This window comes from Passer montanus, unplaced genomic scaffold, assembly GCF_014805655.1.
Source record: "Passer montanus isolate IOZ18808 unplaced genomic scaffold, ASM1480565v1 scaffold38, whole genome shotgun sequence".
NCBI lineage: Eukaryota > Metazoa > Chordata > Aves > Passeriformes > Passeridae > Passer > Passer montanus.
The window spans coordinates 5,917,488-5,938,932 of record NW_024368596.1 but is presented as its reverse complement, the minus strand read 5'-3'; the positions used below and the strand labels follow the sequence as shown (position 1 = coordinate 5,938,932).

The 21,445-nt window shown below is 38.9% G+C and overlaps 1 protein-coding gene across 5 annotated transcripts in view; it reads right to left on the bottom strand.

Moving 5' to 3' along the window:
* The window catches only part of TENM1 (teneurin transmembrane protein 1), a 782,308-nt gene that overhangs the window by 53,374 nt on the left and 707,489 nt on the right, over positions 1-21,445 (bottom strand). For all 5 annotated transcript variants that reach the window (XM_039717552.1, XM_039717551.1, XM_039717554.1 and 2 more), the window contains 6 exons: positions 21,184-21,445; positions 18,383-18,650; positions 12,607-12,750; positions 7,766-8,015; positions 6,866-6,886; positions 3,213-3,445 (listed from right to left, as the gene is read on the bottom strand). In XM_039717552.1, coding sequence (XP_039573486.1) covers positions 3,213-3,445; positions 6,866-6,886; positions 7,766-8,015; positions 12,607-12,750; positions 18,383-18,650; positions 21,184-21,445 — 1,178 coding nt within the window. The remainder of the gene's footprint in view (positions 1-3,212; positions 3,446-6,865; positions 6,887-7,765; positions 8,016-12,606; positions 12,751-18,382; positions 18,651-21,183) is intronic.

Genomic DNA, 21,445 nt, shown 5'->3' with positions numbered 1-21,445 from the left:
AGTTAAAATCAGAACATGATCCTCAAGTACCTTATCATAAATACTAATCAGATTGTTTAAAAGATAGTGCTGGCAACTAGATCTGCCATAAATAATCTCTATTAAAAAAATTTCCAAACCCACCAAACAGAATTCCCCACCCCAAAATTAAAATCTGTTACTTGGTAAAGTTCAAGTGATTGGAATTCAGTCAATGATTAATATCTTGTGTAGTTACTTCTTCATTTTCAATATCTTCTTGTGTAATAAATGTGTTCAGCTTGTCACAGATCTTATTTTATGTCCCCACCTTGTATCATTTCACATTCTGCTTAAGTACTTGGTCATCTATTACATGACTCATTAGTCTGAGATCTCTACAGAATTAAAGAAAGTTGCAGTAAAAATAATATATTGAAGTTCAAATTTCAACTACATCAGCCATGCATGTTTAAAAGCATCTTTCAAAGTCAGCTCAACATACAATAGTGCAAGATTAATTTTCACTAAGCCCCATCTCCAGTCCTTCACAGAGAGCTGGGAACAGACTGAACAAAGCTACATGTGTTTGCTACCTATAAAAAGAAAGTTGTGGAAAGATGAAATCAGAATTGATTAGTGTTACTTAATGATATTTTCCTGTGTGGCATTTAATTCCTTGTCACTAGGCAAAGGCAGTCTTGCCAAATAAAGATAATGACAAAATAAACATTGATGAAATAAATAATTAAATAACAATATAGGACTCTCCTCAAACCTCCCTGCATGTTCAAGGAATAAGAAAAATGGATATGAATCCAGAAAAGTTAAAGCAGTATTCAAAGCAACTTTCACCCAGGAAAGTAAGAAAGAAAGAGATTTTGAATTTCAACCTATTAACACAGCTTTGAGGATGGCACCAAACAGATTAAGTTTCACAAGTGTTACACAGTAAGTATTTCATATCAATTTTGCAAATGGAAAAACAGAGTTCTCTAGATAACCCCTTATATGCTTATACAAGCAATTAGCAGCAAAAATTAAAGTCCAACTTTTAAGATATAACTAACCAAGGTCAAACAACCACTAAATGGAGTCCTTTTTCACATACTGTCCTTCTATCAAATAAGGGGGGAAATAATTTTTCATTTATAATGGGAAAAAGGAATACTCAGGACAAGAAAAAGAAGGCAAACAAAGTAAAAAAGCTATCAATATTCCTGTATCAGCTTAAGAAACAAATACAAATTATTAATTGAATAATGCAAGTGATTATATTTAACAACTTGGCAATGACTCTGTCTGGGACCTATAGTTGTACTGTAAAAATCTCAGAGGTCTAAAACCGGAAACCATTTATTTCTGTGGTCAAATGCTAGATAACACTGTGTGTCTGTGTGTCCAAGGATTTTTAAACATGGTCAAGAAGTTTTTGTCAAAATTTCCTGCTTCCTACAGAAAACAGTTTTCTTTATACTGTTTGAATGTAATTTCTATAGAAATATGACATCTTCTGACTTGAAAAACATTTAAAGAACAAGGAAAATAAGTGATCCAAATGAATCTCTAAAACTGTAAAGTACGAGAGACATCTCTGTTCCTTGATAAAGAGCTAGGGGTACCAGGCAAACACTTCTACTTTCCAGGGTTATTCAGCCTCAGAGTTCAGGGGAAAACAAGGAGCTGTAGCTACCTGGCTGTTTCAGTGCTACTCTGATCCCACTGCTGGGCACCACGAGCTGATGCTGCATTTTGTTAGGGCCTGCACAAAAAGGGCATGTGGCTGTCCAGACTTACTCAAGATTAAAATAAAAACCTTAACAAATTGGATCCTTTCAAACTGAACTGATGTTATTTAGAAGAGGGGGATAAATGTAAAGCACCTGGGAGTCATTGCCTGAATTTGCCAATAGAAGAGTCACTGTCTGCTCAGTTTCTTTTTAATAATTGCTGGCTGCCCGAGAACTCCTGACTTGTGTTTTTATTCTTCCTCATTTCTTTATGACTAGAACCTACTATTAAGGAAATAAGTATGAGTGTCCTTAAAGTAAACAGTGTATCACAACATTTTCATCAACATATTTCCTCACTAAGAAAATAAGTTGGAGCAACTGATTGTATTGTAATTGGGTATAATCAATTGCAATTATAAATAAAACATTGATCACTTTCATAGAATCACACTTTCCTGATAAAGGATCTGAAAACCTTTGTTTCCTACTAGTTTTAGAAGTGATTCATTACATTAATTATCTGCTTGAAGATTAACATTTACTTGTACTTACCTCACACTTACCTTCTATCATTAAAGACATGCTAAAGTCACTCTATAATTACAATGTGTCTCTTGCTAAACCTTAAACCAGGATTATTTGCTTGTCTTAGAGGTATTTCTGCCTGGATGTACATTCTAATTTCCTGCTGATGTACAGCCTTCCTTTATTAGCTCAGGAAAAATAACCAAAGCCCTTGCACTGAGCCAGCTGTGAGCAGGCGCGGGGGCAGCGCAGCACAGCCCACGCAGGGCTCTGCCTTGGGAGCTGCTGAGTGCCCTTTGTTCCAGGGATTGCAGTGGGAGTTGAGGGTGATCAGCTGCTTTAGAGCACCAAATCCAGAGACTTTATCACAGTTCTAGTGCACACTGCAAGGGGATTAATTGTGGCTTTGGTGGGGATTCAAGGCTTCGCACGCATTTTGCCTGTGACAATACTGGATGTACTCTGACAGGGAGGCTGCAGTGAAATGCTTGTTTCATGTGCAGCAGAGGAGATGCTCATCTTTTGCAAAATGTGTTAATAAGAAAGGACAAACTAGAGCTCCAAATGAACTCGATTTTGCTGGTTGATTTGAACAGCCCTAACTTACTGTCTATGAGTAAGCTCGGTTAACATTACAACACTCACCTGATGCATAACATCTAAAAAATGGACTTTGACACCATATAATTTGCTTAAGAGTTCCATATAATTAAATGTTGCCACCTTGCAATTGAAAGGTAATCAAAGAGGAGTGTTGTCATACAGGGAAGAGTAATCAGAGGATTCTAGCTGGAGCCTGCTGCCCATGCTGATCTCTCATAAAGGACTGGCTGTACTGCAGACATGAATAAGCCTCATGAAGTGATTTGGCTTAATAGTCGGTTAAATCATTGCCACAGACACATTTTTGTACATCCAGTTGCATCTGAGTTCCTAAATAATGACAGGAAATATGGGTGACCAACACTAAGTACCCCAGATAAAGACTTTTCTTACCTCTTGGGCTGTTGAGAGAGGCCTCGGACGCCTTTCCACCATCCCCACAGTGACTCTGGTCGAAAGGAAGGCACTGATCACCTGTTCCTGCCACCACGTCTGCATTTTTGGCCAGATCCTTTGTTTCAGTGAGAGACTTTGCTTTGTAGACTTTTCTGGTGTTGGTATCTGACAAGTAAAGGGATTCTGACACTGGATCAACAGCCAAGTAATATTTATGTGCAGGACTTGTACTAAAATAGAAGAGAAGAGCATCAAAGTCAACTTGTTTTTTTTCTTGTACATCTCTGTAGCAGCACAATAATTGTACTTTACTTATCTGAAGGCACCAGCTCAGGATCTGAAGAGGACAGAGGCATAAGTGAGAGCAGCTCAAAACACCACCAGTGTCCTGCTACAGAGCCTGACCAGTGAGTTTTGGGTCAGGGAGCTGGGGCAGAGACTGGTACTGGGGCAGTTGGTCTGCCCATCAGTACCAAACCACTCAGGATAAAGCTAACTGGAGTGACTTCAGCTTAGTTATAATTATTACTATCAAGAGCAAAATAATTTTTATATATCTGATACATCCTAGTACTCTTGGCACTGAAAACAAATCTATGAGTTGCAGCAAGGTGAATCACAGGCTGTTCTGGATGGGCACAAATACCCACTCTTGGTTATTTTTATCTGTTTCGAAACCTTAGGAAATATGAAGGTGTGAAATATGGTGCCTTAATTCCTGCCGACTCTATTGTCAGGAGCAAGGCAGAAGGCCAAGTACTGTCAGTGCAACTAGGGATGAATTAATGCACCATAATTCATGCACTGTCACTGCCTTATTGAGATTATAAAATGTTATTTAAAAAATATTTACATATGTTAATTAAATGGTGAGGATCATAAATTCTAATCTGAAAACTGGGCTGCATCTTATTATCTAGTAAGACTTTAAGTTTCTTTTTCAGTGCAAAGTTAATTTCCAGTTAGAAGAAAATTTTTAAGCACATGGCACACCATGCTAGTGTCCTGAGCCTGCTGAGCCTGCAGTGGGGCCTAACTAAAAATCCAGACAGAGAGCCTTTAAATCACACAGCTGGTTACTGAAATGGTGGGAGAGAGGCACAGGCTGAGAGTTTAGGTGCTCAGACAATATTTTTAACAATTACTGTGCTCCTGTAAGGGGGAGGAGGAGATTTCTGAAAAGTGGCTGGATTCTATATGCCCAGTTAGATTAAAGAAATTGTAAAAAATACCCCTCCTTCTTATTTTTAGGAGATATTTTATTAATATTGGCACAATTAACTAACACTTAAGATTGGTGCAACAAAGTTGTGAAGTGAGTTCCTCCTCTCACCCGGGCCAGTTCTGTTTGTGGTGGGTTTGACAACGCTCAGTGAAATTCCCAGAGCTGGGGAACAGATGTGAAAACCAGTCCTAGGAACCACAGGGAATGAGAGGGCAGTGGTATGATGAAAGATGAGTAAGAGGATAAGGCAATTAATGCCAAGGTATCACCACTATAAAATTTGTTTGTTGAAAATATCAAGAATCATTTTTGCTCTCTGGATTGAGGTCAGGACTGACTGGCCAGCCAAATGATGACTTTTAAATAAAAGATTTCTATGAAAAAAGTTGCAAGGAGAATTCTAGATTTTAAATAAACATGTTGTTCAGTATGCAGAAACTGCAGATAACCAGGGGTCACTCCATATTCTCCTTGTAGACACATTTTCTGTCATCCTTGTCGTTAGATTTAATAGACCAGCTGTTAGAAAACTCTTCATGTTTATGCTTAAAGCCTTGCATACTAAAATGCTTAAAGAGTACTAGTAAAAAATGAAACACAATTAAAAAAACCTTGCTATTTTTGCAGAAGATTGTAATCACATATAAATCTGAGTTGATTTAATTAGCATTTTGAAAACTATATGAAGTAGACTAGGATTTAAAATTAATCTTTTCAGTACAGTTCTGTAGTAAATTTTGCTGTGTACTTTTCTCGAAGTTTAGTTTCCATTTTTACCAGTTAAACAGCTTTGCTATAGCTTATTAAAATCATGATGACAAGAAAAACAAATGGGATAAGGTGTTTGTAAACAGTCAAAAATAAGATCAGTGGTGTTTTCAGTTTACTGGTTGCCAAACTCTCCCTTTTTACACAGTATTGTCTTTTCTGCATGGTAAAAAGAACTCTTTTGGAGGCTAAAAGTTGTGCAGAGGAGCTGGATTTTGAAGCCTTTTCTTGCCTGGACTGTCAGGAGCCAGCTTTTACCTGCTGCTTCTACATGTTTCTTTGAGCATTCCATAAATTTCCACCATGACTATGACCTTTACAGCCTCAAGAGAATGGCACGCAGTGGGATTGTTGAGTACTCCCCTATCAGCTCAAAGACTACATTAACTTCAAGTGATTTCCTTGTATTTTCTACAAAATTCGCTTGGACAGAATAGTGGCAGAGACATTATTATTGTAATTAATAGGACTAGGATACTTGAATATTGTCATAATTAATTAAGGTTGAAGCTCATATCAAGAAACGAGTACTAGTGAACAGGTATTAAAAAGAAAAAATCTACTTTATGAAATAAACCTCTAAATGGAAAAGCTGCTTTATGTTTTTAATGCATTACAGACAAATTTAGTTTACAAACATACTGGTCAGTTTAAAGCAAGTGGAAACAACCCTTCAGTTAAAAAATGGAACTTTGAACCTACCAACTAGGAACTATTTTTCCTTTTTAAGTTTTAATTGTAAAATATATGAGATGTGACATAATCTGGTCAATAATTTACAGTATTCAATAGCAGTCCTGTGGCTAAAGTGAGCAATTCCAACCAATACTCTCATGCTGTAAACACAGCTCAGTCCACACTGCTCCCTACTATGCCATGCAGTTAATGTCTTATATTGTACTAGTGCTGGTTTATTTATCTCATTTAGGTACTGGAATGCTAAGAAGTTTATTTCTAAGGAGACAGAGTGCCTTGCTGTCTCTTTCTAGCATGCAACATCACTTCTGCAGCTGGATTGTTGGAACCAACTCCCTCACCGTCTGTCGCAGAAGCCGAATGTGCAATGTTCATTCCTTTAAAGAAATCCCTAAACTGCAATGCTAAAATGCCAGCTGGAAAGGGGGAAAGCCACTTGCTTTGTCTTTAGCTGGAGCAGCAAGGACTGAGCTTTGACACAGCATCTTCATTTCTGGGCTCTGCTGTGCACTCTGTAACTGGCAGGTTTTAAAGCTCAGGGTATCCCAGAACCTCTAAAGCACAGTCCACTAAAGTACAGTGTGTTTCTGTAGCCTTTTAAACTATTTTTTTAGTAGCTAAAGCTCTTGTTTCCTTGGATGGCTATATCTGTGATCAGTTAAACACCATGTGAAATGGGTATGACAGCTATGAAATGTTCTCTCAGTGTTCAGGTTTAAACCTGTCCATCTCTTCTTGGTGATCAGGAAACTGATTTTTAGAGGGAGACTTTACTACTCTAACAAGAACAAATCGAACTTTCTGAACGATAAACAAAGGTGAATTTGATTAACATTTGTATTTATTACCATTTATATTTATTAAATTCAGAGTGTTTCTCTATATCCTGACTTTTAAAAGGAATTTTGTAAGACTGTCTCCTTGAACGTGGTTTACATGACAGTTATTACATTTTACTTACCTGTGTCTTGTGTCTCTATTCCTGGAAATGCAGATCAGTTCAGGTTTAAAAGGAAAGAGAAAGACAAGGAATGTTAGTGCCTGACTGAACTGTGTTCTTTGCCTGATTACTCACAGACCCATATCCACTAACAAAACATTGTTTATCCTCTTACTTGGTATTTCTTTCTCAAAAATTGTTTCCTGTTTGAGGGAACTGCCCACGCATTGCCAAGTTAATTCTGAACAATCAGCACAAACAATCATCACCAGCAATGTTAGCTAGGTGGATGTTAAATAATAGAAATTTCATGTATTAATGTCCAAACTCATTCCTGCCCTCCCTTGTGTGCCTCAAAGGGAAAGGGAAGCTGGGGTGACAATTACAGGGGAGTCATTAAGGGCAGCCCAGGCTCAGCCTCTGGCATGTCTGTGATGCCAGGTTTGCTCCTGTCTGCTTAAACTGAGCCCCATCCTCTGCTCATGAGGAACAGTCTAAGTGCATTAATTGTAAATGTGGTAAGTCTATAGGCTCAGTGCTGTGACTTGACACGATACTCTGCATGTTTGCTGTGGAATTATGCAGTTTTCTCAAAAATATGCATCATGGTATATTTTAACTATTGGAGAAAATGTATGGAAAACCTCACAGCAAGAAAAATCAGCTTTATTAATTCTGCAATTTGCAGAAATTCATTATGCAAGACCTGTTCTACAGGCCACTTAAAACATCCTATTTAACTGGTGACTACAAGTAACTAAGTTTTCTGGTAAGTTGGTTTGATAGTTGATGACACACAGCCACAAAGCAAGTACATGGGGCTATTTCAAATCCCAAGGGATAAAAGCTCATCCTAGTTTTCACAGGCATATCACAGCCAGGATTATGCACACTGATCAGAGAAAGCCAATTATTTTTTACCTTAATTCTAATATACCAATTGAATTTCCAGAGGGGAAGATGCGCCTGACATAATTGAAATCCCCAATGTAGACACTTCCATCAGGCCCAGAAGCGAGTGCAACTGGGGCAAAGAGTTTGCTGTTCAGGGCAAGCCCATTGCAGTTGGAGCAGGAGACACTCCTCTGGTGTCCATTGCCCATCACAGTGGAGATGACTGGAGGCTGCTGGGAAATGAACATGTTTTCCCCATTTCCTTTGTGCACAATTCCTAAAGGGAGGGGAGGGAAGAAAACAGAGATAAAATAAGCAAATGTGTGGCATTTAAACTATTCTGCAGTTTTGGAGTACAAAATCCTCTAGAAAACCAGCTTACCAAAATAGCAACAAACACCTGATATTTTAAAGATGTCACCGGGTTCCACTAATCTCTTCCAATTTTGTTCATCCCAAGTTTCACTGTCACCATTTTGTTCAGCTGTGCCAGTGGCTATTTTAAAGCCAACATCAGGAGGAAAACTCATGGCTGGTTAATGCTCCAACAAATTGACTGCTAATTGCAGTGCTATCTGATTTCTTGGGGATTACTGCTTTAATATTCATTTTATTCATAAATTTTTATTAGGTAGCAAAGGAATTTCTTAGACAGTTTGAATATTTAATTAAAGGAGATTAATAGCAGGACCACTATGCATTTTTCACAAAAGAGCACCGAGTGGCAGTACAAAATCAATATTCAAATTCAACAGTGAGTCCTTCATGGTATATGAAAATGGTGCCAAGTGCAGCAAAGCCAAGTTAAGAGTCAAGGAGCAATTGTGAGGCACCAGAGAATGTCTTCCCAGCAATATCCTACCTTCTGCCATAAAGGCTAAAATAGTTTATTCTAGCACTGCTCTGCAGCATACACTATTCAAAGTCTTCCCAATTACTAGGCTGGTGAAACCAGAACTGGTACAAAGATGTATTTTCTCAAGCTGACAGCCATAGTGTTTATTTTAAGTAACAATGTGGCAATATATTTAAGAAGTATCTTTGAAATGACATGTCATTGCAAGAACTTGGCTACTGCAAACAGAAGAAAGGTACTCTTTTATATTCTAATCCAAAATTTCTTATTTCCCTTGAAAGGCCCAGTACTTCATCAGAACATTGGCACTATTAAAGGAACAAACACAAGGGAATTTACTTTCTGGAGGTCTTGAGAAATGAGAATATTCTAGACACTGCAGGAAATACATGCTGAGGCATGTCTGAGTTTTCCCAAAGTACAGCAAATGTATTCATGTATTGTCTCTACCAACTTCTATTTAAACTATTTTTTGTGACTTTCAGGTAAATCTGAAGACAAAATTCACCTTGGAAATTACTGAATGTTACCACAGCTATTTTGAAGGGAATTATATTTAAAAAAATAAATCTATGAACAATAGAGGACAGAATGCATAGATTTGTTTGAAAGATGGCTTAAAAAAAGCATCCTAAAAATATGCCAGTAAAACAAATGGCAATATTCTTTCTTATGCAGTGGATAAAAATACTATGAAATGAAGATGCTGCCCTTTGTCTGAAATTACAATGTTAAGGTAATCTTTCAACATCCTCTTACAAATGCCAGTAAATAATTAGGGCTCTGGAGAATATGTTTTGCTGTCAATAAATATAAGTGTGTGCTTAATATCAGGCTTTTGAGCCACTGCTTTAATTTCAGTTGATGCTCTGTTGCACTGGGGTTGAAATTACCTTAAAGCATAAAGTTCCTCTAAAACTATTCCATCTTGCTCCAGATAAATAAAAATGGAATCAGTGCACTTACCCATCAGAAAAAAAAAAATAATTGAAATAACACCCTGAAAATTGGTTTATAGCACATTCATTTGTATTCATGAGATACAGGTGTCTTTAAAAGACCTCAAAGCAGGAACTAATATTTATGGTATCTGTTTTCTTCTTGATTATGAGAAATGCACTGATGATCTTCCAAAGTGACAAAAACCTTGGTACCAGAAAACATTAAACTCTCATCATGTCACAAATTAGAAGTGATCAAACCTCCAAAGTGGTGAGGAAAATAAAGCGGAAAAGAGCAGAGGAGTACAGTTTGGAAGAGGATGTGATCCTTTGTTAACCTAACAGCCAGACTGATGCAAAGCTGCATACATTAAAAATAACTGAGCTTCTAGTGACAGCCACATTGGAACAATATTTGTTATTTCACATCAATTCTGCTGAAATTTGGCATATTTTTCTTTCTTTTTGTAAATCCTTACATCTGGCAGTAGAACACAGTTTTCATTTGCTAAGGTTTCTGCATGTCAATACATGTACCTCCACATTAGTATGAATTGCAAGTCTGTAAAATTGCATCTATTTCTTTTTACTCAGTTTATTTTGTAACTTCTCTAAAATGAGCAACCTTCATGGGGAGGGAAAGAAGAGCATCTACCCTGGCTCTGAGCAGGAATGTTGTGCACAGTAGCAGACCTCCTGGGCGACCAGGCTTAATGGCTGAAGTTAGATATAAGCTTTTCAGGACTAGTAAATCAAGCAAAGTGCTTCTAGTTTTAGTTTGAAAATAAAATTGCAATTTGCAGTAGAGAATGTTATATTCCAGTGATGTTTCTGCAGTTAATCCAGTGGCAGTGTTTCAAAATCATAAAAGTTTCATCCTTCTAAAAAGAGCAGTTCTTCATACATACAGAGGAGATGCTTTAATTAAAAAGTGAAAAATCTTAATATATTCATACTCAAGCAGGCTTTTCATATCTGTCATGGTGGCATGGAGATAAGTCTAAAATACATAATTCTAGTTTGAATCATATTCTTGTCCTTATTTAAAGCCCATGTTATATATCTGAAATGGAAGTGCAGCTCTCTTGTTTCTAGTAAGACCAGAAGCACAATTGTTACTTTTATCCTTTTGGTTACCACAGTTCATTATTTTCTTTTGTTGCTTTAATGTGAACCTACACGCTGCTCTGGTAGGTGTGCACCAGCTTTGTTACAGTAATTGTTTTTCTGCCCTTAGCTGCTTTTCTAGTTGCTGTACATGAGCCAGGTGTGGGTGCTCAAAGCCTGTGAGAGTCCTGAGGAACCTGTGACACCTCCCTGAGCCGGGGCTTTGCCACCTCGCTGGAGATGCTCTGACATGCAAACTGCAAACAGAAGAGACCATGGATTTAAACTCAGATGTCCTTATGCCCTCTCCATCCCTCCTGTGTCTCTGCAGGTGATGGGTCAAGACGTTTGGCAGCTTTCCCTGACTTCAGCCTTGCTGGTGCCCAGCACAGGGGGAACAGCGAGGAAGAGGAGCAGCTGCCAGAAGCTGCACTTCCCCATCTGTGCAGTGGGCACAGCCCAGCTGATCTGAGAGGAGGTGCCTTGGGGCTGAGGGCTCAGGGCTCTCTGGCATTCTCAGCCACACAGCTGCGATGGGGATGGGAAGCAATTTGTCACCACACTCCTCATGCTCAGGAGAGCAATGGCTTAGCCCAGCCTGGATTATAATTGTATACTTTACAAAATCTCAGAAGATGTTAGTGCCTACGGGGTGAATTGTGGTAGTAACCACTGCAGTTATCAGATAGTCATATAAATTAGAGTTACTGCCAGCAATTTAGTCTTGAAATTAAGCTATGCAAGTAGTAAATTGGCACTAAGGAGCAGACTATGGGACTCACAGTTGGGGTTCAGCTGACTGAGGTCAGATTTCTCTTTGTTAAATGTCAATAGCTGGCATTTAAAAGAGACAATCTATACAAACCAATAAGACAGGGAATGAAAGAACTGCTGTTTAAAATGTCAAACTATTTTAAATCAAAACAGAAATCCAGATAATTTACAAACTAAATCTGACCTTTTGTATTTGGAATATTTATACTGTAGCTGTGCATTCAGCAACAGAACTTGTAAAACTTGAGAGCCATACATCTGTGCATGCATCTTCATCAACAGAAATTTGCAGATGGAAATAGATTTTATTGGACTGACTCTCAGCTGGAGCAAATTGAGAGAACTTTTCTGAATCCAATACTCTGTTGACTTATAAGTGCTAAAATATGACCTCAAGTTTCTCTTCTCCTGCACAACGAGATATCTGTTTATTGGCAAAACCATATATAGTTACCATAATTTATCTACAAGTATTGTTTTAATAATTTAGTCCCACTAGTTCCTGATCATAGATGGTCATAGAGGAAAAGAAACCTTTCCAGGTATAAAATAAAAGCATTGGAAAAAATATTCAAGCCTCCATGCCTGAAGGACATGTCTGCAGGGTTAATGTTATGACACTAAAAGCATTTAAGGTTTTTTTTTTACTAATGCTTTGAAATGTGTTGGGTTGCTTGTACTGAGGAGTGACTTACTGTGCTTCTCCACAGAGTGGGCAGACACAAAAGCTGCACAGCAGACTGGCAGTGTGGGTTTGGGAGTGCTGCTCTGTGATCAAGCAGGGTTGGTCTGCCTGGGGCTGTGTTGCTACAAACTGGCGGCTGCCACAGGATGAATTAGGGGTGTAGACACTTCACTGGGAATGTAACACATTACAGACTGACCTGAATGTGGCACTTCTATACCAGCTGGGTGAGAATGAACCCAAATTAGTTTGCCCTTTTCCCATCTGAACGACCACAATGTGTTAGCAATCGCAAGAGTCAGTGATATTAATGTCTAAACCCTGGGAGCCAGAACATTCAAAATATCCTTTCAGATGGCATTTACAGTTCAGCTCTCAATACATGAGGGTGCACATTCAAAGAGGATTACACATTAGGAAGTGTAACACTTAAAACCTGAACAATTAATTCCTTTAAAATTTGTATTCTCCTTCTGCGTGGGCAGTTAATAAAGGAGGGACTTACCACTTTGTGGATTTAATACATGGTGTTTGTTTATAGACCAGCCACCCAGATTTGAAGCATCCATTTCAAAGCCTTGAAGGATTACTGTTCTCTTCTCCCACAGAATAAAATCAGGACATGTTTCATATTCATATCCCACCGACACTGCAAACAAATAATTAAAGATCTCTCAGTCTACCTTTTCCTCTGTGAGCTGCTAGGCACTTTTTCATTCCAGGTTTTGATATTCATCTGTCAAGTAATGATGCCACTAATTTTCCTCTGCCTGATTGCTACTGTATGGTATTTTTTTAAAAAAAAGAGTTTTAAGAGATTATTATGTTATTACAGCAATAGTTACTACTGTTTCAAAGCAGAAAGTAGTCTGTGGTATCAGTTATGGATTTCATAAGATTATAAATCTCCTCCAATGACTCCTGACTTGATTGTTTATTGCGTTTCTGCTAATTACCTGAATAACAGCTTAAATATAAAAGAATCCATGCTAAAACAAATTAGTTTTAATTTGTTTGCAGACCATAAAAATTATAGTTAGGCAGAAATGGATTGACAAGCTGAACATTTCTAGAATTACATATTACCAAAATACCTGACGAAAAATCTTGAATTTCCCTACAGATGGTGGTTCTTGGGAACTCAAATTGATTAAAACCCTTTTCTTTTAGTTTCCATAAAACAAGACAAAACTTCAAAATTTTTGATATCTCTAACATACCAAACTTTGAAAAAATGATTTATCTCTAACTTTACTAGATTTCAGTGAAACCCATTAGTAAAGGAAGAATAATTTTTTGACACCAAATACCATGATTTGACCTAGGAAATACTGAAACAGTTCAACCTTTCCAAAATAAAAATGTTAAAAAAAAGATTTTAAGATACAAAATTAAAAAAAATATTAAACATCCTTAGTAGTTTCTTTTCACTTCTTCTATGTAACAGCTTTAGGTATACTTTACTTAAACCATAAATAGCTTTAATACCACCTATCCATTACTGTACACAATCAAAATATTTTGACCAGCTATAACAGGGAACATTTCTGTTAGAGATAAATAAGTGTTTTATGGCATAAGATAAATGTTTTATGGCAAACTGAAAGTTATTCCTTACAGGAACAGCTCTAGAGCTCCTTTACCATTTTAGCAGAAAGAACCTATTTTTGCAGCTGAACTCTGACTTGCAAAAATCACATTTCCTTAAGTACTGTAAATATTGTATGTTTCAAACATTACAGGTTTCAGTCTGAGGGTCCAGCAGCACTTTGTCCAATTCTTCTCTTACAGGAGCTCTTACAACCAACACCAGCAAAGCTTCAGGGTCCCACCCTGAGCCGAGGGCCCAAGAAAGGGCAGGGAACTCCCAGAACAGCCACATCCTGTGCTGGGATGAGTCAGAAGGGTTCAGCCACCCAGCACACTATTTTCTAGGTGTTAATGCAGAGAGAAGATAAAGGGCAGATCTTTCCTATGAAGCAACCTCACATTTGCCACCTACACATTAAAATCTTTCCTCCAGTCATGCGCTTAACACGTTCAATCCTGGGTCAGCTGTGTGTGCCCTTTAGCACAGCCCCTCAGCCTGCCTCAGACACCCTTCAGGGACCCACAGGACAGCCATCAGCTGAGAGCTGGGCAAGGGAGGGATAACCAGGTACAGAGCCTGGAATCTGGGCCCATGGATCTGCTGGGGCATCTTTACCAGGGCTGGAGCTAAATGTAAAGCCTCAGTATTCCCTGCCTACAGCTGATGCTTCTGAGCTGCCAAATACTCTCTAGGCATTATATCCCCCCCTTAGAAGTTCACCGTTCCGTCTCTCTTACTGTGCATAGCTGTCATTTTGTCCTCTCATCTGGACTACACTCACTTTGTGTATGTCTACAACCAGGTTTCTATGCAAATTTACCCACATTTATGAAAGACACCTATGCTCTGTGATCCACAAAGAAATATTTGTGTGATCTTAGAGCAGGGTCTCCTGATCCATCCACCTAGAAGTGCTGGTGTTACATCCATGAAAATTTCCTATCAGTCATTTTGCATGAAAGGTAATCAAGGCAAAGCACAACACTGGTAAAGTCAGTAGGATGATTACAGTGCCACGTGTATTTTGTTAGGTGCCGGTTTTGAGAAATGTAATTCTGTAAGTGAAATTAAAATCTTGGTCAGCTTACCCTCGTTGTGGGGTGTTACTTTCTGATCCAATCAATTTCTAGCACTTTTTTGAGGTGACTGAGATTTCTTTGTATGAATCTGAACTTTAGTGACTATGGTTTTAGGCTTTAAGAGTCAGCAAGTACTGTTCTTGGTAGTCTCAAAATGGATTTCAAAAGATCTACTGATCATCTGCATCAAAACCCAATTCTTTTCATACAACTATTAAGAATAATCAGTGCCAGACTACAGCTTAAGGGCTTGAGACATAAAAGACACAATTAACCAGGACAGTAACCTCGATTTCAACCTTCCCTGAAATATTTATACTTATCTGCATCCATCTTCTTTGAACAAGGAATAAAATGTACTCGAGCACAGCACCAGGTAGGGCTGCTGCAGAGCTGTTTATGCTCACTCCCAAGAGAGTTCATCCTTGCAGACCCCTCAGTGCTGCTGTGTGGGATGCAGGGACTTCCATGAGTCTGCATGGAGTTCACAGGAGCATTTATTGAGGATTTGACTGAAATCCTTTTCTTGTGTTAGATTACAAGGGGACACAGACTTTACCCCCAGACTTTTGTGTGTCAACATTCACATGATGCTTGTTTCTTCAGAACAAAAAATGCTGCTTTGTCATCTCAGTTGTTACTCTGAGAAAATGGCCTCTTGTGAGGAGCTTGGGGACTGGACACATGCCAGCAAACATTTCTCCAACAGGTTTAAACAGAACCATTTTCATGTGGCAATATGCTCAGAAAGTCTTGTTTTCTGTAACTGGTTATGTGATCAGTGCTGTCAATAACCCCAAAGAAAAATATAGATGTTTATAGTATTTAGAAAACCAAAAGCAGATGGTTATAATCCTGAGTTCTAGGACTTCAACCTGCTCCAATTTAATTTAATTAAAATGAAAACTGAACAGAATGCATTATTAAATATTGGTAATATACTGGCAGAAGAAATTATTTTGACAAAAATTCATATAATGGATGCAGATAAAAGTCCCTGAGTAACTACAGTGTGTCAAATTAAATAAAGCTTTATTGGAATCTAACAAAGCATGCAAGTAATGCACTTAAAATATCAAGATTTTTGCTCCTATTTTGAAAGAAGCATAATTAACCTAACTTTAAGGAAAAGAAAAAAAAATTAAGCACCAATTAAATAATTTAATAGTTGTTACCCAGCACTATTGTGTAAGCTTTATTCATATTTAAACACATGAAGCTCATCTACTCCTAATTTGGGAAACTAATTACAGTATCATTTCATGAGATTCTATGTATTTGAATTAAAATGTTTTAAAGTCTGGATATGTACTGGACTTCCCAATCATTAGAGGACTCTTAGATGATGCAGTGGGAGCAGTGTGGTCAACTGTTCCCTCTCAAACATGGGACAGTGACACACGTAGCCATGCTGAGGAAAGCCCCAGGTGGCACCTGTGACCCATCTGGTCCTGCCTGATCACCCATGGCAGTGCCAAAGGGCAAGCTGGAATATCTTTTTATTTCTGGATTTGCACAACTATGTGCCAACAACTCACCTGATACCTTCCCTCACCGCAAAAACAAGCAGGAACTGGTATCAGCAATGGGACAAGGCTGGATCTGCCTCCTCACAGGGCCTCTTGTATGTCAAGAGGCTGAGAAGGGCACTGCTGCTCCTTGCCACACACCACACCTGGGGTGTTGAGAACCTTGCTGTCAGTGCCAGCATCTGACTGACCCCAGGAAAAAGTTGTTCACCATTCTGCAGATGTGAGCCTCACAGGGCCTCTTGTATGTCAAGAGGCTGAGAAGGGCACTGCTGCCACAAGCCACACCTGGGACGCTCAGAACCTTGGTGTCAGTGCCAGCACCTGACTGACCCCAGGAAAAAGTTGTCCACAGCTCTGCAGATGTGAGTCAGAAGTGAAAGATCAGTTTCACATAGGAGAGATGATGCAGCAGTTCTGGAGATCTTGCACCTAAGGTTGGCACCTTGCCACACACCACACCTGGGGTGTTGAGAACCTTGCTGTCAGTGCCAGCATCTGACTGACCCCAGGAAAAAGTTGTTCACCATTCTGCAGATGTGAGCCAGAAGTGAAAGATCAGTTTCACATAGGAGAGATGATGCAGCAGTTCTGGAGATCTTACACCCAAGTTGGAGTTTAGACTCCTTTAGGCCAATGCAGTGTATGAGCTACAGCTGGAATGAGAAGACCTGAGCTTCTGCATGAGCATTCATAGCAGATCAGGGAACTAATGAAGCCAAAAATGTATCACTTATTCCTTGGTTGCTTCAGTTTTCAGCTGAATTTGTTCCTGATCTGGCTCATTTCATGATCAAATGAATGTGAGTGGTGGCCCATGGGTAAGGAGAGAACATGGGAATGTCCCTGCAGGCAGCAGCTCATGTTGTGTGTGGTCAAGGAGACAGCAGGGCCACAGCTCTGGGAAGAGCTTTGTCTGACCTTTTCCTTTGCACATTGCATAATGTAATCCCACTCCACAGCTTGGTCTCATAACTCATCATGGACATCCCTGTCTGTCTATGCCTGCATCATTCTCAGGGAAGAAATGACAGGGAAAATGCTAAAATGCTCCTTTTCCCCACTGCCTCCCCACCATCTGTCTGGGAGCACACAGTCACACACTGTCACACTGTCACACACCAGAGGCCCTGGGAGCTGCAGAGCCTGGCTGGCACCTTTGCCTCTGCACAGGCCACTCTGCCTGCATGGACAACACAACAGATCCTGACGGAAGCTCCTGGCTGCTCCTCAGAACAGCATTTTCATATGTGGAATGAAGCATATTCCTTGAGAGGGTGCACGGCTCTGTCACCCTTGCTACTCTTGCCTGACAGCCTGATCTGCCAGTGCTGCTGCTTATTATTGCCCTAAAAAAAAGAAAGCTACCAAAGTGAATGGGGTTGGTTCACAATACTAAGCTTTGCTTGTAAAGTCAGTAATTCTAATACAAAGCATCTATTAGTCCATTAAACAACATAACATCAAATTAAATTAAAAAATAGAAAGCCCTTAAAAAAACAAACCATGAAATTAATGACAAAAAATGCTGGCTAAATAAAATGTGTTTGCATAGACAGCACTTTTGTAGCAATTCTCAGAATAGCCTGTGCTGCTTGCTGAACAAAGCCCATGAAACATGATGATTTTTGGATAAACATCTTTAAACAACAAATCAATTAATTTTAACTACTGGGGACATGAAATGTACTAAGAAAAGATGCCCAAAAGTTAGAATTTTGCAAACCCTAAGCGGAAATGACATTTTAAATGTCACAGCCAAAAAATGACAGAAACAATGACACACCAAAGGTCATATTCAGAGTAACATTCAAAAACAGAGACAGCTGAATATAATGCCATTAGTACATAACCATTCTCTGAGGGAAAAGGGAATTTTCAAATTGATTAAATTAGAAAGATGACATTGGAAGAACAAGAAAATAAATGTTCTTGGGAAATCATACAAGTCACTTCAGTGACTTTAGCTAAAGAGGCATTTGTTTTAAAAGAATGTAGGAGCAGCAACAAAATTTATCTGCCATATATTCCTGACTTGATGTATGTGAGTGCTTCTGCTTACATCAAGGTGATTCTACATACCCATTGCCTCAGCCAGACCAGAAACCTTCTGTCCATATATATCTGTCTTATTCCAGGCAAATGTGTACACCAAATTGGCTGCAGCAGGAAACCATTTCTGAAGCAGACGACCTTCAACAGCAACTATGAGATGGACTTTGGCCATTCCAGAAGGGATGGCTGTGTGTGTCAAAATAATGCGCAGCAGAGTTTTGTACCCCGGTGTCCGACTGCTGAGATAACTGAGCTTCACAAAACTTGAAGGAATTGTGATTTCCTCTTGGACCACCTTGGAAAAAAACACACCATTATATCTACAGCCAAGAAAAATGCAAAATTGTAATGGTAAGACAAGCTAATTGTTTTACATACCACCATTATGATGTGAACACAGCACCACTGAAACAACTGGGTTTATTTCAGCAATGCAATAGTCAGGCACATGACAAAATGTCCAACATCAGATACTGCTTGGTCAACTTACTGGATGGCAGGCTGTCTGTTTGATGCTTTACTCTTATCTACTGGGGAGCAAATACTGCATCCATACACATATTCTTACATACAAACTGTACAGCTTTACCTTGTCTTTATTACTTGGTTTACTTAATACGTAAGTGCACTTAACCGGAACACAATTAAAATTTATTTAGATATACACACATTTTCTGTCATACACAATGTGATGTTAAGATACTATCCTGCTTTGTAGACAATAAATTTAACTTTGGGAGTGTTAAGAAATGAAAAAAACCTTCCTGCTAAACCATCTGTGCAGTTAGGCCAAGCTCCAGCAAGAAGGGGCACGGAGTATGAAGGAGCAGCATTAGGAATCTAGCAAGCTAACTGGGGACACACAGCAGTGAGGATGAAACAGCTTGAGCATCAGAGTCATCTTGCTCACAGGTAAGTCCCCAGGGAGTGCAAGTGAACTCAAATCCCAGGGTCCTGCTGTCAGTGCTGCTGTCTGAAGCACTTGGATTAAAGCAAGCTTGGATATGCCCACTGCGGGGTGGTATCAATTCCCACTGCAACGGAGATGGGCCCTCAGAGACCAGGAGGACTGCAAAGGCTCTGAGCTTGTTAGGTGAAAAAAGAAATTTGGCCTTGACCTTCTGAATGATGTGGGCCTTGGAGCTACAAAAAGGGATTTAGCTCCTGAGAGAAAAGAGCTGTTCTGGGACAGACTGAGGAAGAACAGGCAAGAGACGAGAACGGCTTCTTGGAGGATGCTACCACAGTCACTCAAAAGCCACCTGAAAACTAGACTGTGGTTAACAAGGTTAATTATGTTAGTGCATTTCTGTACTAATGAATCAACCTGTCACAATGTTAAATTCATTGTGCTTAGAAAAAGACAAACTGTTTTGTTTATATTTTCCAGTTTTTAAATTTTCCTTATTTAACAATAGATTACTTCATTTTCAACTAATTTTATTTACACACTGCAACAGTACCACTGTCACAGCATTGCTGCAGTACTGCTGGAGGCCTGCCAGCACTTGTCGTTTCAACATATGAAATGTAGTGTTGCCAGGGAAATCCTGCTCCCTTTATTGTGCCTGATTTGCAGTGTTCCCCTTCTTTCCTGCTGACATCCCAGCTGCCCTCTCTGTCATACATCTGACATTCCTTTAAATTTTTTAATAAAAAATAGGAAGAAATATTCATGCATTAATACCAGCTAATGCATCTCTGTCTCCTATTACTCTCAGTTAATTTTTGCTCAATTCCCAGAACCATACAATGAAACTCAACACTCTAAGATACCTCCAATGACCAAAAAAAAAGTAAAAAGAAAAAAAGGAAAGAACTGGGGAGCAGTTTCTGAGTAGACTGCATCTTTGAGTATCCCACTGTTCAAAGAAGACCAAGGCACACCTCATGTGGAGCACTGTGACCCAGTTTTTTCTTACTGGTGTGCAGCAGTTATTCTTAATTTATGTTCATTAGTTTCACAAAGTACATTCTGTGAAGCAATGGTATGACCATCAACTGGAAGAAGCATGGTAGTAGTTATAGAGGTGTTTAAATATAATTCAGTTCAGGCAGAGGTGTCTCACATGTAGAATAAAGTAGCAACACTTTTATGAGGCTACAGGTACCCTCCAAAGTATCTTCCAGGCTTGCTTGGTGAAATTAAAAGAGAACTCAGAAGAAGTAATATTCTTTAAAATCTAACTGCTCAAATAGCATACTAAAAATTAAGGGCATTAATATGACTTGAGCTGTGTTTTGTTGTGTGCTTGACTCTCACAATGTCTTTTAAGTCCCAAGTAAAACAACAGTTAATTACAAGGTTAATTAGAAATTACTTTAAACACTTAAGGGAGTGTCAAGAAAAAATACATTGAAATTAAAAGAGAAGTCCTAAAGATCATGTTAAAATTGCTCTCTCTACCTTGGTAATAAGTAATTAAAGTAATAAAACCCAAGAATGTGACATAAAGCTGTGAATGGCTGAAAAACACCAAGGAATGTTCAAACCATCATGTCTCACACTGATGTTTGGGAAGTTGTACTGTTCATCTGTAACTAGGAATGGTTTTGTACATCACTACTAACAAATCAAGGTTTCAATACTAGTTCATGTTAGCATTCCCCACTTCCTTCTACTTGAAGGTAAGAAATGAAGCTCTTCTAAATATTAAAAAGTAAAGAAAGGATAAAGACAACAGAATCGTGTTAAACAGTGCCATATAGATATGTTTCAGCTATTCTGCCAAGTGAGTGACATTACAGCAGTTATTTGCTCCCTATCTTTGAAGATTGTCTCAACCTAGTTCTGCAACAGAAAAACTGTTTAAAAGTCATTTCATTACCTGCAGTTCTGGAATAACAGTTCCTCTTTCAGGACAGGACCCTCCAAACGCTGTCAAGGGGGAAGGGAGCACAATTGGATTTGGACTGATAAAACTACTGATGTCACAAGATGGTGTGTCCGACTCTGTTCTTTGCATTACAACTTTGTCTACAATGATGAATCTGTTCCAAGGCAACCAGAGTGTTCTTTTCTCAGATATGAAAGGAGATCTATCAAATACTAGAGTGACAGAGATTCCTCCAACAGCCACAAGGTCAAAA